Source organism: Mustela erminea, chromosome X (assembly GCF_009829155.1).
Source record: "Mustela erminea isolate mMusErm1 chromosome X, mMusErm1.Pri, whole genome shotgun sequence".
NCBI classification, from domain to species: Eukaryota; Metazoa; Chordata; class Mammalia; order Carnivora; family Mustelidae; genus Mustela; species Mustela erminea.
The window spans coordinates 67,901,575-67,927,206 of record NC_045635.1 but is presented as its reverse complement, the minus strand read 5'-3'; the positions used below and the strand labels follow the sequence as shown (position 1 = coordinate 67,927,206).

The window sequence follows — 25,632 nt, the reverse complement described above, 5'->3', positions numbered from 1 at the left end:
AGCCCCGCATTGGGCTCTCTGCTCAGCAGGGAGCCTGCTTCCCCCCCCCCCGCCAGCCTCTCTGCCTACTTGTGATCTCTGTCTGTCAAATAAATAAAAGTTAAAACAAAACAAAACAACAACAACAAAAAAAACAAAGTGACTGTACCATTAAAAAAAAAAGGTACATATTTTTATTAACTAAAATTAATGAGGCAATTTGGGGACAAGAGATGGATTCTTTCTTTCACTCTGTATTTTAAATTCCTCAACATAAAGCTACAGAAATACTTAAGCTGCAATAATAATACCACAAAAAAAGGACACATCTTCGCTTTTTAAAGTAACCGAAGTACATAAAATGCCTTGGAAGATAACAATACTATTCCATGACATCTAAAATTTTTATGCACACCTCCCATTAGCCTCATCATAATATTCATATTTTAGTTATGTATTCGCTATGATTGTTTGCATGTGAAAAAACCAACTAATCTATTATCTCAACATTAAGCTGATTTCTCTTGAAGCCAAGATGATTTTAAAAGCAATAGAGACTCCTTTTTCAGGATGCTTAAGGCAGAATGTTTAAGGTTCATGCTTGCTGCTTTGCCTGAGCTTCTGCTTCCTGAAATGAAAAACAAACAAAAAAGATATATTTAAATATCACAGAAGGGACATCTATGTACATTGTGGATAAATTATATTAACTTAAATTATTAAGAATATTCAAAAGCTGGGGTGCCTGGGTGGCTCAGTCTGTTGAGCATCTGACTCGGCTTCTGCTCAGGTCATGGCCTCAGGGTCCTGGGATCTAGCAAGTCCTCTGGCTGGCTCTACTCTCAGTGGAAAGTCTGTTTCTTTCCCTCCACCCCTTCATGTGTCCTCTTTCTCTCTCTCTCTCAAACTTAAATAGATTTTTTAAAACAGAATATATTTTTTGAGGTTAGATTAGATTATATATTTCAGTGAGTTGCCTTGTTCACATAATAAAAAAATAGGAATCATCTTTTCATGACAGAGGATATACATATATCACCCACCACCAGGGTCACCTATCAAAACAGAATATTCAAAAACAAAAACAAAAACAAAAATGGCTTCTGGAGAAGACTGCCTTGCCTAAAAATTCTTAGTAGAAAAACTGTAAAGGGTGCCTGGGTGGCTCAGTTGTCTGCCTTTGGCTCAGGTCATGGTCCCACGGTGCTGGGATCCAGCCCCGTATCAGGCTCCCTGCCCAATGGGGACTCTGGTTCTCTCTCTCCCTCTCCCTCTGTGTGTATGCTCTCTCTCTAGATCTCTCTCAAATAAATAAAAATCTTTAAAAAAGGAAAAACCATAAAGTAGAAATTTCTGCTTAGAAGCAGCTATAATAGAAGACTGCCTAATCATTACTAATTATTTGAAATAATTCCATAAAGGCAAGTGATTTACAAGTATAGTTCATATGTTATTTGGAAGTAGATGATTTCTTTTCTGTATGATTTTTCACCAAAACTGGCTGTTCCACAACATCGTCACCTAAGGTTTACCGTAAATTGTTTTGTTTAATTAAGGTTGAAATTACTTGGAAATCGATCTTCTTGACTCTTTCAAAAAATATGCTATTTGTTAAAATATTGTTGCTTTTAAATTTTACAACTGTAGGCAGGAGAAGAGGTCAAGTTGCTATTCTTCTCCTCTGGCAATGAGTATCTCCAGCATAGGAACTCTGACCTATTGATGTGCTCTGGCACCTACCATAGTACTTGACACAAAATACATTGCAGGAAAAGTTTGTGGAACTAAAGATGGGTGGTAAAAGTGACTTTGGTGAAAGTTACTTCAGAGTTAGGTTGTAAAAATCGTGTATACTAGACAATACCATTATAAACATGTGCCGTAAGTTGAATACTTGATAGTCTCAGGAGGAGTGGGGACAGTTGAATACTCCAAAATGGGCATCTGATACTATGCCCAGAAAAAGGGGAAAAAGAAAAAAAATATGCTAGATTTTTATGAAACAAAAAATGGAGAGATGAAAGAAGGACACTAGAGAAGACACTGTACTAACTCACCTTCCAATACCCTGCCAAAAAAAAAAAAAAAAGCAGCCCTGAGCTCTTTTAAAACATCAAACTCAGTGTTTGGCTTTCAAAATGAATATATCTTAGACCCACATTATACATTTTGTTTCATTTTATGAAGTTAAATTCCAAGAATTTCCTTGCACAGAGAATGAATTTTACACCAAGATCCCTCAAAGTCCTAGCACATATAGTTGGGGAAGTAGTTATATGTAAATATGTTCTAATATGATGTCCTTTTTCTTTTACACATCCAATGCCCCTGAGTAACTAGTATTTTGGAAACAGCCTAATTCCCTAAAATCACATCCTATCAATCTTTGCTGTAATTTGTCATAAATACTTTAGTTCTCAATTATCCCTTTTAATGGAAGAAATTATTAGCACAAACATCCAAAACAAAAAGACAATTCAAAGTTCTTTATGGTTTATCTTTTTAATACATCATCTTTAAATTATTTTATTTTCTTTTTTTTTAAAGATTTTTAAAAATTTATTATTTGACAGACAGAGATCACAAGTAGGCAGAGAGAGAGGAGGAAGCAGGCTCCCTGCTGAGCAGAGACCCTGATGCAGGGCTCAATCTCAGGACCCTGGGATCATGACCCGAACTGAAGGCAGAGGCTTTAACCCACTGAGCCACCCAGGCACCCTTATTTAGTTTTCTAATTACATTTTATACACCATTTATGTAATTGGGCTGAAATATTTGTTACTGCACAGATGTGCCAATATTTATAGTTCATGGATTATGTAACCAACCAGAGAGATTGGAAACAGAGATATGAGGCATCCTCCTCCTCTATTCTTAATATAAACATTATTCTATAAATGCACTGATTTTGAGTCAGATAATCCTGGGTTCAAATTCCAGCTCTGCTACTCAATTATTATGTAACCTTGAACAAATTATTTAAATTATCTGAACATCAATTTCCTCTACTGTAAAATGCCATTGAGGATACCAAGCTCATAAGTATGATATAAGGATAAAACAAGATGTATGTGAAGTGTCTAGCTCAGTGCTTGGCCCATTGCAGACATCCATCCTTCTTTCCTGCTTTTCTCCACTCCACTTCTTGCCTAATAACTAGCACCAACACCACAGCTAAGTGAAATTAATATAAAATTTCTCTTGGAGATGTAGTACAATAGGATGGGCTTAGTGGAAATAGGAATGCTTCAAATCTCACAGCAGAGGGAGTTTCCATTGCTCCTCCCTAAAGCAGGGTGGTTCAACCAAAGCTAATGAGAACATTTCTCTAATCAGTGTTCTCTACTCCATCAACATACTAGTGAATAACAGTTAATGATTTTTCTCTCAACATGATATCACCAAATTTTTACTTTTTAGTATATATACAATATTTTCTTTCATATCTGAAAATAATCACCTCCACTATAAAGAAATGCTAGTACTAAGGAATAAACTTTTGTATTAATAAAAAAGAGTAATTTGTAAGTATCAATATGCACTGTTTTAAATGCATCCAATATACAAAAAAATATAAAAACTGTCTTCCACAGAAGGATGTATTTTATGGAAGTATATTTGTCATAAGGTACTTTTAAATATCAAGTTCTCCACTGCATTGGTTTTGAATAATTCTTAAATATAAAGACAATGTATGTTAATTATTTGGAAAATGAAGAAAGGAGAAAAATAGTCACATTTAGCTATGGTTAAGTTCAGTCTCCTAACATAATTAGAATATTAATTATACAGTAAAAACAGCTATGTACTGTATTATAGTGTATCTTTACACAAACCCCTTATGTATTTATTAATTATTTTTATTAGCATATAATGTATTATTTGCCCCAGGGGTACAGGTCTGTGAATCGTCAGGCTTACACACTTCATAGCACTCATTATATCACATACCCTGTCCAATGTCCATAACCCAACCACCCTCTCCATACCCCTCCACCCCGCCCCCAGCAACCCTCAGTTTGTTTTGTGAGATTAAGAGTCTCTTATGGTTTGTCTCCCTCCTGATCCCATTTTGTTTCATTTTTTCCTTCCCTACCCCCCAAACCCCTAACTCTGCCTCTCAAATTCCTCTTATCAGGGAGATCATATAATTGTCTTTCTCTGATTGACTTATTTCGCTCAGCTCTAGTACCATCCATGTTGTTGCAAATGGCAAGATTTCACTTCTTTTAATGGCTGCATAATATTCCATTGTATATATATACCACATCTTCTTTACCCACTCATCTGTTGATGGACATCTAGGTTCTTTCCACAGCTTGGCTATTGTGGACATTGCTGCTATAAACATTCAGGTGCACGTGCCCCTTCAGATCACTACATTTATATCTTTAGGGTAAATACCCAGTAGTGCAATTGCTGGGTTATACAGTAATCTATTTTCAACTTTTTATAAACTAATTTAAATTTTTTTTATTTCTTTAAATATTTTAAATGATTTTATTTATGTATTTGACACATAGAGAGAGAGAGAAAGAGAGAAAGAGAGCACAAGCAGGCAGAGGGAGAGGGAGAAGCAGGATCTCTGCTGAGCAAGGAGCCCAATGTGGGGCTTGATCCCAGGACCCTGAGATCATGACCTGAGCTGAAGGCAGTTGCGTAACTGACTGAGCCACCCAGGCATGCCTACAAACACATTTTTTACTGAAAGCACTAGTTCATTCAGTAAATAAACTGTTTTTGTTGACCCTATATTTGGATGTTTAACTTTGTTTTCAAAGTTTCAAGACTATACAATGGGTTGGCCTATCTCTAATATCTAATTTCCCCCATTTTTTTTTTCACAATTTATACAACTGCCAATTTTCTTTTTTTTATATTTTATTTTATATATTTTTTTATAAACATATAATGTATTTTTATCCCCAGGGGTACAGGTCTGTGAATCACCAGGTTTACACACTTCACAGCACTCATCATAGCACATACCCTCCCCAATGTCCATAACCCCACCCCCCTCTCCCAAGCCCCCTCCCCCCAGCAACCCACAGTTTGTTTTGTGAGATTAAGAGTCACTTATGGTTTGTCCAGTTGCCAATTTTCTTAAGACATAGATAAAATCACATCTTAAAAATGCAGAGATAAACTTATCATTGTCTTCCCCCATTTCCTGCCATGGCTTTTGTATACCTAGAGGGTAAAGCTGAAAGTACCTAACACAGCATTTATAATTTAGTCAAACTTACCTAGCCAATCTCACATCCTCTATTTAATATGCCTTATTCTGGAGATGAACTGCACTACATTCTGCTCCCTGAACATACCATCATTTGAAGTTACATCCCAATGCAGTGGTTCCTATTGCTGCCTCTGTGAAAGACATCTTTGTGTCATTTCAGTATTTTTGAATCCTAACAGCTCAACTGTCATTTCCTCTGTGAAACTTTCCCCAAATTCCTTAGTAATAATTTATTATTATTTCCTCTGGTCACCTACATTTTATTCAGGGTATACAGAATTTACTATAATATGTGTTTGATTATAATTATTTGCAGACATTTTTGTTGTAGAATTATTGTATACTTTTCCTTCATTAGGTTAAATACACTTTGAAGGTAGTGACTATGCTTCATTCTCTGTATTCGTTCCACCATTAATGTCAAGTTAGTGCTTGGCAGTCAATACTTGCTGAAAGAATAAGTAAATGAATTACTCATAATTTTAATTGAAGGAGAGGGAGTAATGAGCCACAGAAAATAGATGATCTCTCCTTTCATACTTCCTCTTATCTGCACTGATATCAGTGATTTAAATTGGATTTTCCTAACTTGATTAAAACAAAAATATTTTACTTAACATTTCTTACAACTCAAATTATACAAAGCCTAAAATAAGACATTTTATCCATGGGAAAAGAAATTTCATCAAGGAAACAGAATTTCACAGTGACTCAGAAAACAATGCTAGTAAATGTTCTCTGCTGAAAACATGAGCAATAACAGACTCTCAAAATTGAAGAAGTTGGAGTTCAAAGAATCTGTTTAACATAAAATTAGTTGCTAAGAACAAAACATAAAGTGATAGAACAGGGACATACGTTCTGGTTACGATAGCCTGTATAGAATAGACCTATGGTGAAAGGCAAAGAAATATTTAATGCCCATAGCTTTAAGACATTTCATTAAATAGACAATCTAATTTTTTTTATTCTTTTCTTTATATGGTCTCCCCTGGAAACATTACCACTTGAAAAATTAATTTGTTGTTGGCAGGGAGAAAGCCCCAAATTTAGCCAGCAAATTTAGCAAGCTTGGCTAAAGCATTTGCTTTCACACAAAGACAATAGATGCTGCCAAGAAGATAACTATAAACTAAGATCAGTTCTGCTGATATAAAACCATGCATGACAGCTGAAATAATGGAGTCTTTAAAATTGGTAGTCACTTATGAATGGGTCAATGATAAATTTGTTGCTTTGGATAACCCAGTGAGGAAATCACTCCACCTACCTCCTACTCCTATACTTTACATATTTGATTATGCACATCTGTTTGCCATACCTGGGATTAAGTGCATGCAGAGAAGGAATATTTCCTTTTAGCCATGTTACACTGCCTCTAGTTTAACCTGAATACTTAATAAAGGTAGAACTCTCACTGACTAAAAAACCCAGCAGCAATAAAATGGCTTATAAAGGAGGGGGAATAAAAAAAAAGAATCATACCTTTGAACCAGGTGGGGCTGTCAATCCTAAAAAGGCATACACTGCATTATTTTCTCTGGCTTCAAAGAAGGCATCATAGTCCTTAATGAAAATAAGGCAAGAAGAGTTAGCAATAAACAACCAGCAAGGTAAATAAAAGAATAAATTTATTCAAAATGAACTCACTGGTCAACCTTTTGGGTGGGGCATACAGACTACCTAACTTCCAAAATGCTAGAATTTTAGAAAGAGAAGTGAAAACGCAAGGCATATTAGATCCCATTTAACGCGGGTTAGAATATGTGCTGTTCTGCTGGGCAGAAACTGCAAAATGGCTTATTCCATATCATATAGCATTCAAATCTGTCTGAGGACAAGTAGCTTTCTCCACAGCCCAAAGCAACCACAATTTACCAGTAAAAGGTTGGTTATTTTTGGTAGGGGGGTGTTGTTCCTGTTTTGCATTATTTCCCTTTCGTTATTGATTAAGGTAGAGATATCCTCAGAACCTACAGTATACCAGATATTAGCTAGGCCATGAGAGTAATAAACCTATGCTGTCTTTGGAGGAAAGGAATGAGATTTTCATGAAATATGACCAGAAGAGCAAACAAACCAGTAAGATGTTTCAGTTCAGGGATCCAAGAAAAAAACCCACATGACTGAATTTGGTTGGGCTTTCCACTGTCATCCTCTAAGTCACCAAGCATGTTTTAGAAGTAACACAAAGAACTGCCTAAATTTAACTATAAAATGTAATCAATAGCAAATCTACTTATAAAACACAGCCATTGCCTCTAGCTGGCCTTTGTTTAATTTAAAACACATAGAATTAAGATTGACATTTTGGCTAATTTATTGGAAGTAAAAAGCATTCATAATTTGCTGGTTTCTCTAGAGATTCCCTCACCAATAAATAATCAATTACAGGGTTACGTCCTGGCACTTGGAGGATCTGTAGATATAAAGTTTAGATATATGCAGGATTTCTGGTACTTGGAGGATTTCTCAAGCCACTGATGACCCTAAATTGGAACCTTACCCCAAGAAACATCAGTATCTCTCTTATTTAGGGATTATTTTAACAAAGTCAGAATTGTTCAGAGCTACTTGAATCTCCCTAAGGATTGATTCAAAGCATCTTACTGTGTTCCCTCCATGTTGGCAAAGGAATAAACCCTAAATAGCAGACATTTATGAACAGCCTCCTATGAGTTTACTCTTCAAAAAGTGAAACTAATTGGATCTTGACAATAATTTCATACTGAGACACGTGAGACTTATAAACTACTCAAAGTAAACAGACAATATACATCATTTCTACACTCAACCACTTGAAAGGAACCTCAAAATGCTAGTTGTAAGAGTTCAACATTCACAGAAGAGGTATTTCTTACTGCTTGTTCAAAGTAACAGAAATAACTCATGCCAGTCTTTAAATTCATGTGAAAGAAAGTAGGTTTCAGCTATACTGAAATCTGATCATAAAGTGCTAATCTAGTTGTCTGTTTCAAGTGTTTTGGGATCAATGTATATTATAATTTTTTGGCCCTGGACTTAGGTTTGTAACTCTGAGAGAAAAGAACATGATCCATTTCTCAATTAAGCCAGATTAATTAATTTATTCTGCAAATATGTACTGAGAACCTACTACATAGCAATCATTTTTGGTGCTAAGAATACAAGATAAACAAAACATGAAGATCTTCGTATCTATACATGGCTCAATCCTACGGAATGCAAATTTAAAATATTTACAAGGAGTATACAAAAACAATTGTGACATTGTCTGCTTCTTCTATAGGAATTCACTTGAGGAAAAAATAAAAGATATTTTGTTTACACCTCTGGGACTTCAATAAGATTAATACATAATGTATTCTACCATATATTGGTATCATATTAGTTACTAATCATGAAAAAATGCTCCAGTTCTCCATATACATATCAGAAGCTTTTTCAGAACCAAGATTATCCTTATAAATGTTTTACCTACTATAACAGAGCTTCATCTATGTTGTAGATTGGTTATTTCCAGTCTAGAAATAAGAACCTAAGCCAGAGTTCAGTGGTAGGAAGTAATCCACCACCCTACACCCTGGGACATCTGGCAAAGTCTGGAGATACTTTTGGTTTTTCACAACTGTGAGGGTGTTACTGGTGCTCATAGATGGAAGCCAGGATGCTGCTAAATGTCCTACAATGCACAGGGTAGCCCCCAACAACAAGAATTATCCAACCCAATATGTCAGTTGTGCCAAGGTTGAGAGAACTTGAGATGTTTTAAACAAGGGAATTTGATGTGAAGAATTTATTTACCAAGGAACTGATGAAAGACAAATGGGAAATAGCAAGGCAACCACCAAGATTAGCAATAGCAAGAAGATGTTACCACAGTTATAGGGCTAAAGGAAGAATTGCAGAAGATGATATTACAGAAACCAGGAGCTGGGATACCTGGTACCACAAAGGAGACACAGCCACTGCCATGGCCACCTCCAGAAGCAGGAAGGAAGTGAATACCTTGGCTTTTCCTCTCTTCTGTCCTCCATTCTTCCAACCAATTCTCCTGTTAATTGGCCAAACCTAATAGGTAGCCAGTCAGCAATAGAGACTGGGAAATATAATTTACTGAGATCAGTACCCCCCACCATAATACAGAATGTAGGAAGAAAATAATGAAAATGAAATCTTTGTATAAATAGGAAAATGACATATACAGTAATTTAACAGAAAAAGTAAGCTTGAGAATAAAACAGATTTAGCTACTCAGTTAACCTTCTAGGCCTCAATTTTTTCATCCATAATACAGGAATAACAACACCTACCTCATGGGATTAGTATGGGAACTAACTAATAAAATACACATAAAGTATGTAGTATAATAACTGACACATCATACGCTTTCTATGATGGTTATTATATACCCTTCTCTCTAAGAGTCTGTATAGAGAAAAATCTTAATTTTTATTGTTATTAAACTCTTAACTTAGTGCTTGATACACAGCAGGCATTCGATAAAAATTGGATTCTTCTTCCATTAACAAATATTTATTTGGTTGAGTCTCATCTCCTGCCCCTTCTTTTCCAGCTCCCTATTTCTCAGGGATACCTGATTTGTGTAATACACTCCATTTCCTTACAGTGTGGCTTCTGAAGGAGAAATAAACCAGGTCAATGGGGTTTTTTGAAATGTTACCCTTATAACCTAAAATGTGTTTGTTTTTAAAGCCAAATGAATTAAAATATCTACTTCAAAAAAAAAGTTAAGAACATATGCTGACTTATATTGGACTGGATGGCCTCTGAGGCCTCTTCCAGCTCCTGGGATACAGCATTTACAAAAATTTCAATTATAGAGGCATTGAGGTTTCACTATCTAAATGAATAGCCTAATTGCCTTTTTCTTATCTGCAGAGTACATCATTACACATTGGTACTGTTAGTAACAACAGATGAAATCTTCAGGACCCTCCTCGGAACTAAAAAAAAAAATTCAATTCACAGAGAAAATATTTTGTGTCAATAAAATTCTCATTTTTGCCATGTTCCCTCCCCTTAATTTTCAGAATTGGCACACAAGAAAAGATCCCCACCAAAGGAATCCTTTTACTTCCATGGAAACCTATAAACTAGAATATTTGGATTGCTGGCTATAATACATTTATTCTCCAGTCATGCTAATTCTGAGGACATAACAATGCAAACAGTTCTTTACTGGAAATTCCTGTAAGCCTTACAAATGCTTTCTGTATTCTCTCACCACATAGCTATGGATTCATAACCACACTCCAATTGTTTGAGGTGTGTGTGACTTTTCCAAACCTCACTTTCAACCAGCTCCTTAAGAGAAAAAAATATATATATTTATACTTGTACTTGCCATGGAACCCAGAAAGGCCATAAGCTGCTAAATATAAAGTGTTAAATGTTAAATATACATTGACAGAAGATTAAAGGAAACTACTCTATGGCTTAAATAAAGACTAAAGATAGCATACTTGAAAGCACCAGTCACAAAGCAAAAGCCTATTTTTGTTTCCCTTGTTTCTCAATGAGTTTAACTACCTAACATAACATTTTCTAAAACTTCATTAATAATACCAAAATAAAAGTATTACTGGCTTCAAGTAAGAAGTAAGATATTACTCTTTTTAAGTTATTTTTAATCCAAATAAGCAGCTGACTTCTCAGAAGCTTCTTCATGGACATAACAGAAACAACACGATTGCTCTAGATAGAAATAAGATGAGGAAATGGAAAGGCAGGTTGCCTGGCTGGCTTAGTTGATAAAGCATGCAACTTTTGATCTTGGGGTTATGAATTCAATCCACAGGTTGGTTGTAGACATGGCTTAAAAATAAAATCGTAAAAAAAAGAAATGGAAAGGTAACTATATATTCAAGGTCTGTATTTATGCATTTACAGGACATTTTGGGGGGAATGACTCCATTTGCTTCCTAGTAGAAATAACCCAGCTGCCTAGGATGGATGAAGAGATGAACAGGAGAAATGTCTCTATGCAAAATTGGGGGTGGGGTGAAAGGGATAGGATGGATTTAAGGTGATCCATTTGATAAAACAAGAGTTTAAATTGGTTACTTACTCCACGGTACTGGCTTTCATTGAAAATCTGAGGTGGCAGAGGGTATCCTGTGGCTGGTCGATTGTTTTCAGGTACATTTTCTCTCATCCACTTCCGATTCTCTTCATTGGCTGCAATGTCTTTTTCTTCAAATCCTATTTTGTTAGCTTCTAAAAAACCAAGCACGTCTTGCTGTTTCTTCTTAATCTAGAACCCAAAGGACAAAGAAACTATGTTGAACATACAGATTTTGTTTTTATTTTTCATTTTTTTATTATGTTATCATCCATGTCCTTGCAAATGTCAAGGAGTTTTTGTTTTTTGTTTTTTGTTTTTTTTAATAGCTGAGTAATGTTCATTTATTTATAGAATCACACTTTTATCCATTTATCTAACTGCACACTTGGGCTGCTTTCATAATTTGGCTATTGTATATAATGGTATAATAAACATGGGGTGCATGTATCCTTTTGAATTAGTGTTTTTTTGAATTCGTGTATTTTTGAAGTAAATACTCAGTAGTACAATTACTGGATCATAAGGTAGTTCTATTTATAAAATTTTGAGGAAACTCCACATTATTTTCTGCAGGGGATGCACATATTTGCATTCCTACCAATGCTACAAGAGTTTCCTTTCCTCCATATCCTTACCAACACTCGTTTCTTGTTTAGACAATCTGATAGGTATAAAATGATATCTCGATGTGTTTTTAAATTGCATTTTTCAGAGTTTCTGAGTGAATTGGTTAAAACTGCTTTTAGCTCTGGTCATGATCTCGGGGTCTGGGATCAAGCCCATCTGGCTCCCTGCATAGCAGGGAGTCTGCTTCTCCTTCTCCCTCTACTCCTTCCCCCTACTCATACACTCTTCTCTCTCTTTCTGTGTCACTCTCTCTCTCTCTCTCAAATAAATAAAATATTTTAAAAAATAAAATAAATTGTATTTTTCTGATAAGTAATGTGCAGCATTTTCTCGCGTATCTATTGGCCATCTATATATCTTTTATTTCAATTTTTAATTAATATATAGTTAAATATATATAAATATATTAGTTAATATATAGTGTAATATTGGTTTCAGGAGTAGAATTCATTGATTCATCACTTAACATATAACACCCAGTATTTATTATAACAAGCGCCATCCTTAATACCCATCATTCATTTAGCCCATACCCTACCCACCTCCCTTCACCAACCCTCAGTTTGTTCTCTGTCCTTTAGAATCTTTTATGGTTTGCTTCCCTCTCTTCTTTCCCCCTTTCCATATATCCATCTATTTTGTTTCCTAAGTTTCAGATATGAGTGAAATCATAATTGCCTTTTTCTGACTGACTTATTTTCTTAACCTTGTACTAGATTGATTCAGCTGAATCATTGCAAATGGCAGGATCTAATTCCTTTTGATGGCTGAGTAATATTCTATTATATATATATATACACACACACACACCACATCTTCATTATCCATTCATCAGTTAATGGACACTAGGGCTTTCTCCATATTTCAGCTATTATTGAGAATGCTGATATAAACATCAGGTGCATGTACCCCTTGAAATCTGTACTTTTGTATCCTTTGGGTAAACACCTAGTAGTACAATTGCTGGGTCATAGTGTACTTTTATTTTTATTTTTATTTTATTTTTAACTTTTTGAGAAACTTTCATAAAGTTTACAAAATAGCTGCACCAGTTTGCATTCCACCGGGAGTGAAAAGAGGGTCCCCCTTTCACTGCATCCTTGCTAAAATATGTTGCTTCCTGGACTGTTTATTTTAGTCATTCTGACACGGGTGACCTGGTATCTCATTGTGGTTTTGATTTATATTTCTCTGATGATGAGTGATGTTGAGCATCATTTCATGTATCTCTTTGCCATCTGGATGTCTTCATTGGAAAAATGACTATTCATGTCTTCTGCCCATTTTTAAAATAGATGATTTGTTTTTTGGATGTTGAACTTATTAAGTTCTTTATAGGTTTTTGGATACTAAGCCTTTATTAGAAATGTCACTTGCACATATCTTCTCCCATTTGGTAAGCTGCTTTTAGTTTTGTTGATGGTCTCCTTCACCGTGTAGAAGCTTTTTATTTTGATGAAGTCCCAAGAGTTAATTTTTGCTGTTTCCCTTGCCTCCAGTAACATGTCTAGTAAGAAGTTGCTATGGCCAATGTCAAAGAGGTTACTGTTCTCCTCTAGGATTTTGGTGGCTTCCTATCTCTCATTTAGGTCTACCATTTTTTTTTCTTTCAATATTCTATTTAAATTTGATTTAGTTCAGGGGTACCTGGGTGGTACAGTTGATTAAGCATCTGACTCTTGGTTTCGGCTCAGGTCATGATCTCAGAGTCATGAGATCAAGCCCTGCATCAGGCTCCACACTCAGCACGGAGTTGGTTTAAGACTCTATCTCTCCCTTGTCCCTCCCCACTGTGCACTCTCTCTCTCACACTCTCTCTCTCAGCAAAATAAATAAATACTTTTAAAAAGCGAATACAAGTTATTTCACATATAGTGTAGTACTAGTTTCAGGGGCAGAATTTAATGATTGATCAGTTGCATATAACATCCAGTGCTCATTAATTCAAGCACCATACATAATGTCCATTATCCAATTACCCCATCCCCCCCACCTATTTCCTCTCCTGCAACCCTCAGTTTGTTCCCCATATTTAAGGGTCTCTTATGCTTTGCCTCCCCATCTTTATTTTCTTTTCTTTTCCTTCCTTCTCCCTATATTTATCCATTTTGTTTCTTAAATTCCACATGAGTGAAATCATATAGTATTTGTCTCTATGACTGACTTATTTCACCTAGCATAATAAACTCTAGTTCCATCCATGCTATTGCAAATGGCAAGATTCCATTCTTTTTGATGGCAGAATAATATTCCATAGTGTGTGTGTATGTGTGTGTGTGTGTGTGTGTGTGTGTGTGTATCACTTCTTTATGCATTGATCAGTTGATGGACATCTTGGCATTTTCCAAGTTCTTGGCTACCACAGATAGTGCTGCTATAAACATTGGGTTGCATGTGCCTCTTTGAATTTTTGTATCCTTTGGATAAGTACATAGTAATGCAATTGATGGGTCATAGGGTAGTTCTATTTTTATTTTATTATTTATTTATTTGTTTATTTTACTTTTTAGGGAACTGTTTCACAGAGTGGCTGTCCCAGTTTGCCTTCCCACCAACAGTATAAGACGGTTCTCCTTTCTCCACATACTTGCCAACATCTGTTGCTTCCTGAGTTGTTAATTTTAGCTATTCTGACTAGTATGAGACAGTATCTCACTGTGGTTTTGATTTGTATTTCTCTGATGATGAGAGCAATCTTAAGCATTTTTTTTAAAAGATTATTTATTTATTTATTTGTCAGAGAGAGAGAGAGCGAGAGCGAGCACAGGCAGACAGAGTGGAAGGCAGAGTCAGAGGGAGAAGCAGGCTCCCTGCGGAGCAAGGAGCCCGATGTGGGACTCGATCCCAGGACGCTGAGATCATGACCTGAGCCGAAGGCAGCTGCTTAACCAACTGAGCCACCCAGGCGTCCCAATCTTAAGCATTTTTTCATGTCTTTTAGCCATTTGTATTTCTTCTTTGGAGAAATATCTGTTTATGTCTTCAGTCCAGTTATTAACTGATTTTTTTTTTTAATTTTTGGGCTGTTGACTTTGTTAAGTTCTTTATAGATACTACCCTCTGATCTAATATACTGTTTGCAAATATCTTCTCCCATTCCATGTCTTTTAGGGTTTTTTTGTTGTTGTTTCTTTTCATGTGTGGAAGGTTTTCCATTTTGAATTTATTTTTGTGTCTGGTGTAAGAAAGTGGTACTGTTTCATTCTTCTGCATGTTACCGTCCAGTTTTCCCAACACCATTTGTTGAAGAGACTGCCTTCTTTCCATTGGGTATTCTTTTCTGCTCTGTTGAAGATTAGTTGACCATATAGTTATGGATCCATTTCTTGGTTTTCTACAGTGTTCCATTGGTTTATGTGTCTGTTTTTGTGCTAGTGCCATAATGCCTTGAAGACTATAACTTTGTAATATAGCTTAAAGTTCAGAATAATGGTTCCTCCAGCTTTGCTTTGCTTTGCTTTTCCAGGATTGCTTTGACTATCTGGCATCTTTTGTGGTTCCATACAAATATCAGGATTTTTTTTTTTAAGCTCTGTGAGAAATTCTGTTGGTACTCTGATAGGGATAGCATTAAATGTGCAGGTTGCTTTGGGTAAAGTAAATATTTTAACAATATTATCCCAACCTATGAGCATGGAATATTTTTTTCCATTTCTTTGTGTCTTTCTCAATTTCTTTCATAAGTGTTCTATAGTTTTAAGACTACACATCTTTTATCTATCTGGTTAGGTTTATTCCTAGGTATCTTGTTTTTGACCCAGTTATAAATGGGATCAATTTCTTTTTCTGCTGCTTCGTTATTGGTGTATAGATGGCAACAGAGATCTGTACTTTGATTTTTTTTTTAATGTGTAACATTACACAATTCCTGTATCTTTTCTAGAAAGTCATTGGTAGAACTGTTTGGATTTTCTATAGAGCGTATCATGTCTTCTGCAAAGACTGAAAGTTTGGCTTCATTCTTGCTGATTTGGATGCCTTGTATTTCTTGTCTAATTGCTGAAGCTAAGACTTCTAGTACTATGTTGAATAGTAATGGTGAGAGTAGACATCCCTGTCTTGTTTCTGACCATAGAGGAAAACCTCCAAGTTTTCCCCCATTGGGTATGATATTAGCTGTGGGTCTTTTGCATATGGCCTTTATGATGTTCCATCTATAACGGCTCTTTTGAGGGTTTTTATCAAGAATGGATGTTGTATGTGGCCAAATGGTTTTTCTGCATCTATTGTGATGATCATATATAGTTCTTATCCTTTCTTTTATTAATGTGGCGTATTACATTGATTGATTTACAAACACTGAACCATCCTTGCAGCCCAGGAATAAATCTGACTTGATTATGATATATGATAAATAATTCTCTTCATATACAGTTAGATTCCATTTGCTCATATCTTGTTAAGATTTTTTTTTTCATTCATGTTCATCAGGGTATTGGTCTGACATTCTCCTTTTTAGTGGGGTCTTTGGGTTTGGAACCAAGGTAATGCTGGCTTCATAGAATGAGTTTGGAAGTTTTCCTCCCATTTCTATTGTTTGGAATATTTTGAGAAGAATAGTTATTAATTCTTTTTTAAATGTCTGGTAGAATTCCCCTGGGAAGCCATCTGACCCTGGACTTTTGTTTGCTGGGAGATTTTTGATTACAGATTTAATTTCTTTGCTGGTTATGGCTCTGTTCTGATTTTCTATTTCTTCCTGCTTCAGTATTGGTAGTTTTCAGGTTTGTAGGACTGTGTCCATTTCTTTCAGGTTGCCCAGTTTGTTGGCATATAATTTTTCATAATATTCTCCTATAATTGTTTGTATTTATGTGTTTTTTGTTGTAATCTCTCCCTTTCACTCACAATATTATTTATTTTGGTCCTTTCTAATTTGTTTTTGGTAAGTCTGGCTAAGGGTTTATCAATTTTGTTAATTCTTTCAAAGAATCAACTCTTAGTTCAGTTGATCTGTTCTACTGTTTTTTGTTTGTTTCTATATTGTTTATCTCTGCTCTGATCTTTATTACTTCTCTTCTTTTGGCTTTAGGCTTTATTTGCTGTTCCTTTTCTAGATCCTTTTAGTAGGTGTAAGGTTAGGTTTTATCTTTGAAACTTTTTTGCTTCTTAACCCACTCTTTTTTTTTTTTTTAAAGATTTTATTTATTCATTTGACACAGAGAGATCACCAGTAGGCAGAGAGGCAGGCAGAGAGACAGAGAGGAGGAAGCAGGCTCCCCGCGGAGCAGAGAACCCGATGCGGGACTCGATCCCAGGACCCTGAGATCATGACCTGAGCCGAAGGCAGCGGCTTAACCCACTGAGCCACCCAGGCGCCCAAACTTTTTTGCTTCTTGAGGTAGGACTGTAAAGTAATATTCTTCCCTCTTAGTACCACCTTTGCTGTATCCCAACTGATTTGGTATCATATTTTCACTTTCATTTGCTTCCATTTTTTTAAAAAAAATATTCTTTAAGTTCCTGGTTAACACATTCATTCTTTAGTAGGATGTTCTTTAATATCAATGTATTTGTGGGTCTTTCCAATTTCTTTCTTTCCCCCCATTTTGGGGTTAACTTCAATTTACATTGTGTTGTGGTCTTAAAATAAGCATGGTAAGGCCTTACTCTTTATGTAATGGTTGAGAGCTGATTTCTGGACCTACTATATGATTTATTCTTGAGAATGTTCCATGTGCCATTGAAAAGAATGTGTAATTTCCTGTTTTAGGATGAAATTTTTTGAATATATCTGTTAAGTTCATCTGGTCTAAAATCAATGAGGGAGGCAAACCATAAGAGACTCTTAACTATAGGAAACAGACATGTTTGCTGGAGAGGAGGTGGGTGGGTGGATGTGGTAACTGGGTGATGAGCACTAAGGAGGGCAATTGATGTAATGAGCACTGGGTGTTATATCCAACTGATGAACGACAAAACTATTTCTAAAAGTAATAATACACTATATGTTAATTAATTGAATTTAAATAAAAAATAAAGTAAAATTATGAAATAAATAAAAAGTAAAAAAATTTCATCTGGTCTAGTTTGTCATGCGGATCCATTATTTCTTAATGATTCTTTGCTTAGTTGATCTATTGATGTAAGTGGGATGTTAAAGTCTCCCTACTATTACTGCATTATTACAAAGAGTATTTTTATGTTTATTATTAATCAATGTATATTTTGTGTGCTCTCAAGTTGGGGACATATTTACAGTTGTTAAATCATCTAGTTGGATAGTCGCCATTATTTTGATATAGTTCCCTTCTTCATCTCTAGTTACAGGCTTTGCTTTAAAATCTAGTTTGTCTAGATTTAAGTATGGGTACTTCAGCTTTCTTTTGGCATCCACTAGCATGACTGATCATTCTTCATCCCCTCACTTTCAATTTGCAGGCATCTTTAGGTCTAAAATGAATCTCTTGTGAGCATTATATAGATGGGTCTTTTTTTAAAAATCCATTCTTATACACTGTGACCTTTTTTGTTTTTAAAGATTTTATTTATTTATTTGTCAGAGAGAGAGAGAGAGTGAGCAAGCACAGGCAGACAGAGTGGCAGAGGGAGAAGCAGGCTCCCTACAGAACAAGGAGCCCGATGTGGGACTCGATCCCAGGATGCTGGGATCATGACCTGAGCCGAAGGCAGCCGCTTAACGAATTGAGCCACCCAGGTGTCCCACACTATGACTTTTGATTGGAACATTTAGTCTACTTATATTCAGAGTGATTATTGATATATATGAATTTAGTGTCATTGCATTATCTGTAAAGTTGGTGTTTCTGTTGATGCTCTCTGTTCCTTTCTAGTCTTTGCTGCCTATGGTCTTTTTTCACCGTTCATAGAGTCTCCTTCAAAATTTCTTGCAAGGTTGTTTTAGTAGTCATAAACTCTTTTAGTTTTTTGTTTCTTTGGGAAACTCTTTATTTTTCCTATTCTGAAGGACAGCCTTGCTGGATAAAGTATTCTTGGTTGCATATTTTTTCCATTCAGCACGCAGAATGTATCATTCCATTCTCTTCTGGCCTGCAAAATTTCTGGGGACAGATATGCTGTTAAATTTATTTGCCTTCCTTGTAGGTTAAGGACTTTTTTCCTTGATGTTTTCAGGGTTCTTTCCTTGTCTGTGTATTTTGTGATTTTGACTACGCTATTTCTTGGTGATGACCATTTTTTTATTGAATTTGTTGGGAGTTCTCTATGGTTCTTGGATTTGAGGTCTGTATCCTTCTCTAGACTAGGGAACATTTTAGCTATAATTTGCTAAAACAAACCTTCTGCTCGATTTCTTAGTCTTCTTCTTCTAAGATTCCTATAATATGAATGTCATTATTACACTTTAAGGAGTCACTGATTTCCTTTAGTCTGTATTCCTGATCCAATATCTTTTCTTCTTGTTTTTAGCTTCATTATTTTCCATAATTTTTATCTTCTTTATCACTGATTTGTTCCTTTGCTTCATCTATTCTCATTGTCATTGCATCCATTCTGTTTTGCATCTCAGTTATAGCAGTTCTTTTTGGTTTTTGTTTTTTAATTTCAGCCTGACTAGTCCTTAATTCTTTTATGTCTGTAGAAAGGGATTTTCTAGGTCTTCTATGTTTTTCTCAAGCCCCATTGATTTCCTGATGATTACTGTTTTAAAATCTGATTCAGACTTCTTTTATGTGTATTGATTAAATCCCAGCTGGGACTTTCTCCTGCTCTTTCTTTGGGGCGAATTTTTCATCTTGTCATTTTTTCGGGATCACTGCTTATTCTGTGATTATTGGAAAGCTTGTTGTGTTCTTCCTCTTAAGAGTAATGGTTATACTAAGAAGAGGTAAAATAAATAAATAAATAAATAAATAAATAATTTTAAAAGGTAAATCCTGGGTCTGCTGTTTTGGTCTGCTTATTAAAAGAAGCTAGATCCTATTTTCCCTAGAGTTGAAGCTTTGCAGCCCTCTATAATCAGTAGACTTGTGTGTGAGGGGTTTGTGAGCATCTTCTGGGGGAAGAGCCTGCTGTGCTGATTCTCAGGTGGACTTGCCCTATTTAGAGAGGCATCTGAGACACAGGAGGGTGGGGCTCAGTGTAAGGGACAGCAGCTTCCACTGGGTGGCGCTGTTTTGTACACTGAGGTGGGTCAGTGATGATGGGGGATGGGAATATGATGTTATCCCACTCTAACTCCTCAGAGTGGGAAAGCAGTGCCCATCACTTTTCAGGAAGCCCTCACAGAAGAGCAAAGAATCACCTCATTTGTGTCCCTGGCTTCATCAGATTCTTGCCTTCTCCCTGCCTACGTTCAATCTATCTGTCTGCCAGGCCACGTGGTACTCCTTCTTTTCATCTCAGGCACACAGGTGGGTTTCAAAACTCCAAATTTTGGAGAACTGCCTGCTACCGACTGGCACTACTCTGGGGGAGGGCATCGCAGCACTGAGTCTGGTCTCAGTTTGTCCTGGAAATTGGTAACATAACTATGCAGCAGTTTGGAGTTTATGGTAAAGCGTAGTCAGAACCCACCACCAAGGTTTGCTGTCCTCAGATGGTCTCTCTGTTCCTTCGTCAGTGAATAGGGCTACATGTTGGTATCTGCTGGATCTTTTGCCCATGGAGAGGCTGTGCTACTTCTCCCAAATGGAGGGGAAAGATTTCTCCCCAGGCAGTCAAGGGGATCCTCAGATGATGTTGCCCACTCCTGGATCTCTACCCTCCTTCCCCAATGGAGCACTGCCAAGCCTCCTTGGGGCCACCCTGGCAATGGCACAAACCTCCAAATTTTCAGACTTTGCACTCTGCAGCTCATAAAAACTTGCAGTAGCCAGCCCCTCTTATTTCCCAATCAATGGTTTTGGGGAAAAGTTCTTCCTGTGTAATCCCCTGTACATGCCTTCAATCTTTGTCTCTCTCCTGCCTCCCACCTACACCCCCCCAACCCGCTCGGCCATCTCCTCTCTCTGTGATCAGGGCTCTCTCTCCTTTGCAAAACCTTCAGTTCTTTTCTCTCCCAAATCAACTCTCTTCAGCTTCTAACTTCCATGATATGGTTGGTTACTTTTCTACCTCCAGCTTTGCAGCATTTCTCTCTCTGTCCCCAGATTGATTTTTTGTGTGTTCAAAATGATTTTATACTCATCTAGCTGTGTTCAAAGGACAGTGCAAGTCCAGGGTCCTCCTACTCTTCCATCATCCTCCATCTATATGTCTTCTTTGGAGAAATGTCTGTTCATGTCTTCTGCCCATGTTTTACTTTGATTATTTGTTTTTGGGGGACTATTGAGTTGCATTAGTTTTTTTAAAATATATTTTAGACACTAAGCCTTTATCAGATATGCCATTTGTAAATATCTGCCCCCATTTAGTAGGATGTCTTTTAGTTTTCTTGATTGTTTTCTTTACTGCATAGAAGCCTTTTATTTTGATGTGGTCCCAATAGTCTGTTTTTGCCTTTGTTTCCCTTACCTCAGGATATATATCCAGAAAAATGTTGCTATGTCCAAGGTCAAATACAGTAGCCTGTGCTCTCTTTTAGGATTTTTATGGTTTCAGCTCTCACATTTAGGTATTTTTTTAAGATTTTATTTATCCATTTGACACAGAGAGAGAGAGAGAGATCACAAGTAGGCAGAGAGGCTGGCAGAGAGAGGGGGAAGCAGGCTCACTGCTGAGCAGAGAGCCCGATGTGGGGCTTGATCCCAGGACCCTGAGATAATGACCTGAGCCAAAGGCAGAGGCTTAACCCACTAAGCCACCCAGGAGTTCCTCACATTTAGGTCTTTAATTCATTTTGAATTTATTATTGTGTGTGGTATAAGAAAGTGGTCCAGTTTCACTATTTTACATGTAGCTGACAAGTTTTCATAACACTGTTGAGGAGACTCTATCCCATGAGATCTTTTTTGCTACTTTGTCAAAAAATAATTCCTGATATAATTGTGGGTTTACTTTTGGATTTTCTATTCTGTTCTACGGATATACATATCTATTTCTATGGTGGTCCCCTACTGTTATGATCACTACACTTTTGTTAACATAACTTGAAGCCCAGAATTGTGATGCCTCCAACTTTGCATTTATTTTTCAAGATTGCATTGGCTATTCAAGATCTTTTGTGGTTCCATACAAGTTTTGGATAATTTTTTTTCTAGCTCTGAGAAAAAGGTTGTTGGCATTTTGATAGGGATTGTATTAAATGTGTAGGTTGCTTTGGGTAATATAGACATTTTCACAATATTTGGTCTTCTAATCAATGAGCATGGATTGTCTTTCCATTTCCTTGTATCTTCTTCAATTACTTTCACCAATATTTTATAGTTTTCAGAAAACAGGTTTTTCACCTCTTTGCTTAGATTTATTCCTAGGTATTTTATTGGTTTTGGTGCAATTGTAATTGGGATTGATTCCTTAATTTCACTTTCTGCTGTTTTATTATTAGTGTATAGAAATAGAACAGATTTTTGTATGTTGATTTTGTAACTTGTGACTATTGAATTGATTTAGGAAATCTAATATCATTTTGGTGGAGTCTTTAGGGTTTTCTATAGATAGTAGGCATCTGAAAAGAGTGAAAGTTTTGCATCTTCCTTGCCAATTTGAATTGGTTTTATTTCTTTTCGTTATCTGTTGTTGCTTGGACTTCCAGTTCTATGTTGAATAAAAGTAGTGAGAGTGGACCTCCTTGTCCTGTTCCTGATCTTAGAGGAAAAGCTCTGAGTTTTTCACCATTGAGTATGATGTTCACTGAGGATTTTTCATATACGGACATTAGTATGTTGAGGTATGTTCCCTCTAAACCTAGTGTGTTAAGGGCTTTTATCATGAATGCATGTTTTACTTTGACAAATGCTTTTTATGTATCTATTAAAATGATCATATGGATTTCATATTTTCTTTTATTAATGTGATTTATCACACTGATTGATTTGCGAATATTGTACCACCATTGCATCCTAGGAAAAAATACCCAATTGATTGTGGTGAATAATTTTTTAAATGTGTTGTTGGAATCTGTTAGTATTTCACTCATGTTTTTTGCATCTATGTTCATCAGAGATATTGCCCTGTAGTTTTCTTCCTTCCTTCCTTCCTTCTTTTCTTTCTTTTGGTGTCTTTATCTGGTTTTGATATTAGGGTAATTTTGGCCTCGTAGAAGGCATTTGAAAGTTTTCCTTCCTCTTCTGTTTTTTTTTTTTTTTAATAGTTTGAGAAGAATAGGCACTAACTTTTTAAATATTTGGTAGAATTTGCCTGTTAATCCATCTGGTCCTGGATTTTTGTTTTTCAGGAGTTATTTGATTACTAATTCAATTTCCTTGCTAATAATGAGTCTGTTCAAATTTTCTATTTCTTTCTGCTTCAGTTTTGGTAGTTTATATGTTTCTAGGAATTTATCCATTTCTTCTAGTTTGTGCAGTTAGTTGACTTTTTTAAAATAATATTCTCTTAAATTTGTTTGTATTTATGTGGTTTGGGTTGTTTTTTCTCCTCTCTCAATTGTGGTTTTGTTTATTTCAGTCCTTTTTCCTTTTTTCTTGGTTAGTCTGGCCAGAGGTTTATCAATTTTGTTGTTGTTTTTTTTTTAAAAAAAAAAACCTTCTGATTTTGTTGATTTTTTCCATTGTTTTATTTTTCATTTTATTTTCTATATCATTTATTTCTGTTCTAATATATATTATTTCCTCCCATCTGCTGGTTTTAGTTTTTTTTAAAGATTTTATTTATTTATTTTTACAAGAGAGAGAGCATGCACAAGTTGGGGGAGGGGCAAAAGGAGAAGTAGAATCATCATTGGGTAGGAGCTTGATGCAGGATTTGATCCCAGGACATGAGCTGAAGGCAGATGCTTAACTGACTAAGCCACCAAGGCACCCTGGTTTTAGGTTTCGTTTTTTCTCCTTTTTCTAGCTCCTTTAGGTGTAAGGTTAGGTTGTTTCAGATTTTTCTTGCTCCTTGAGGTAAACTTTTATTGGTATAAATCTTTGCTGCATCACAATGGTTTGGATTATTATGTTTATTTTCATTTTCATTTGTTTCCACATAATTTTTTAAGATATTATTTATTTATTTGACAGAGAGAGAGAGATCACAAGTAGACAGAGAGGCAGGCAGAGAGAGGGGAAAGCAGACTCCCCACTGAGCAGAGAGCCTGACACAGGGCTCAATCCCAGGACCCTGAGATCATGACCTGAGCCAAAAGCAGAGGCTTAACCCACTGAGTCACCCAGATGCCCCTAATTTTGTTTAATTCTTCTTTAATTTCTGGGTTGACACATTCATTGTTTAATAGCATTTTATTTAACCTCCATGAATTTTTGCTCTTTTCAGATTTTTCCTTGTGATTGATTTCTAGTTTCTTAGTTTTGTGGCCAGAAAAGGCACATGGTATCATTTCAATCTTTTTTTTTTTTTTAATTTTTTGAGACCTGATTTATGGCTAATCTGTAGTCTATTATTATCTGTATTCTAGAGAATGTTCCATGTGCATTTGAATAGAATGTGTATTCTGCTCTTTTAGAATGCAATGTTCTGAATATATCTGTTAAATCCATCTAGTCCAGTGTGTCATACAAAGCCACTGTTTCCTTGTTGATTTTCTGTTTGGTTGATTTACCCATTTATGTAAATGGGGTGTTAAATTCCCCTACTATATTGTATCACTTCGATTATCTTCTTTCTGTTTGTTATTCACTGTTTTATGTATTTGGGTGCTTCTATATTGGGTGCATACATATTTACAATTGTTACATCTTCTTGTTGAATTATCCCCTTTATAGTATCTTTCTTTGTCTCTTGTTACAGTCTTTGTTTTAAAGTCTGTTTGCCCTAGCTTTCTTTTGACATCCGTTTGAACTATAGATGTTTCTCCATCGTCTCACTTTCAATCTGCAAGTGTCTTTAGGTCTGAAACGAGTCTATTATAGGCAGCATATAGGTGGATCTTGTTTTGTTTTTGATTTGTTTTTTAATTCTCTCATCCTATGTCTTTTGATTGGAGTGTTTATCCCACTTACATTCAAAGTAATCATTGATAGATATGTATTTATTACCATTTTGTTACTTGTTTTGTGGTTGTTTCTATCATTTTCTCTTATCCTTTCTTCTCTTGGTCTCTTTCATTGTTTGATGGTTCTCTTTGGTAATATAATTTGATTCCTTTCCCTTTATACTCTGTTCTAATAAGCATCCTAAAACAAACAGAAATGAATCTTTCCTTGACCATGTTACAAGTCAGAGTTACTCTACATTCAATTTTCATTGTTTAGAACAGAAATTGGATAAGAATTTATGAGCTAAACATGCCTGTATATGAGGTTCGGAATATACATGTACCACTCATGAGCCACTAACATGTGCTGTTAAGGTTATGTTTCATGTGTTTGTGCTACTTCTTTCATAGAAGATTTGAAACCCTATATTCCCACCCTGTGACAATGGAACAAGTATGGTCATGTTTCAATCATATTTTCTGTCCTCAAACTCTTTCTTGTTTTTTTTTTCTTGTTTTTTTTTCTTCTCCAACACTGATCAAGCATAAAACTGATGAAGCCAATAAGAAAAAAACAAACAAACAAACAGCATTTGTACCTGATGCTTTAACAATATTTGGGGGGGTTATAAATTAATCCATTAAAAAACAAACTTTAGCGGCACCTGGGTGGCTCATTCATTAAATGTCTGCCTTTAGCTCAGGTCCTGATCCCAGGGTCATGGGATTGAGCCCCACCTCAGGCTCCCAGCTCAGCAGGAA

General features: G+C 35.9%; 1 protein-coding gene across 4 annotated transcripts in view; it reads right to left on the bottom strand.

The window, feature by feature from the left end:
- Positions 1-461: 461 nt before the first annotated feature.
- Positions 462-25,632, bottom strand: part of SH3BGRL (SH3 domain binding glutamate rich protein like) — a 105,501-nt gene continuing 80,330 nt past the window's right edge. For all 4 annotated transcript variants that reach the window (XM_032330999.1, XM_032331001.1, XM_032331000.1 and 1 more), the window contains 3 exons: positions 11,289-11,474; positions 6,704-6,784; positions 462-607 (listed from right to left, as the gene is read on the bottom strand). In XM_032330999.1, the coding sequence (XP_032186890.1) occupies positions 575-607; positions 6,704-6,784; positions 11,289-11,474 (300 nt within the window). In that variant the 3' untranslated portion in view covers positions 462-574. The remainder of the gene's footprint in view (positions 608-6,703; positions 6,785-11,288; positions 11,475-25,632) is intronic.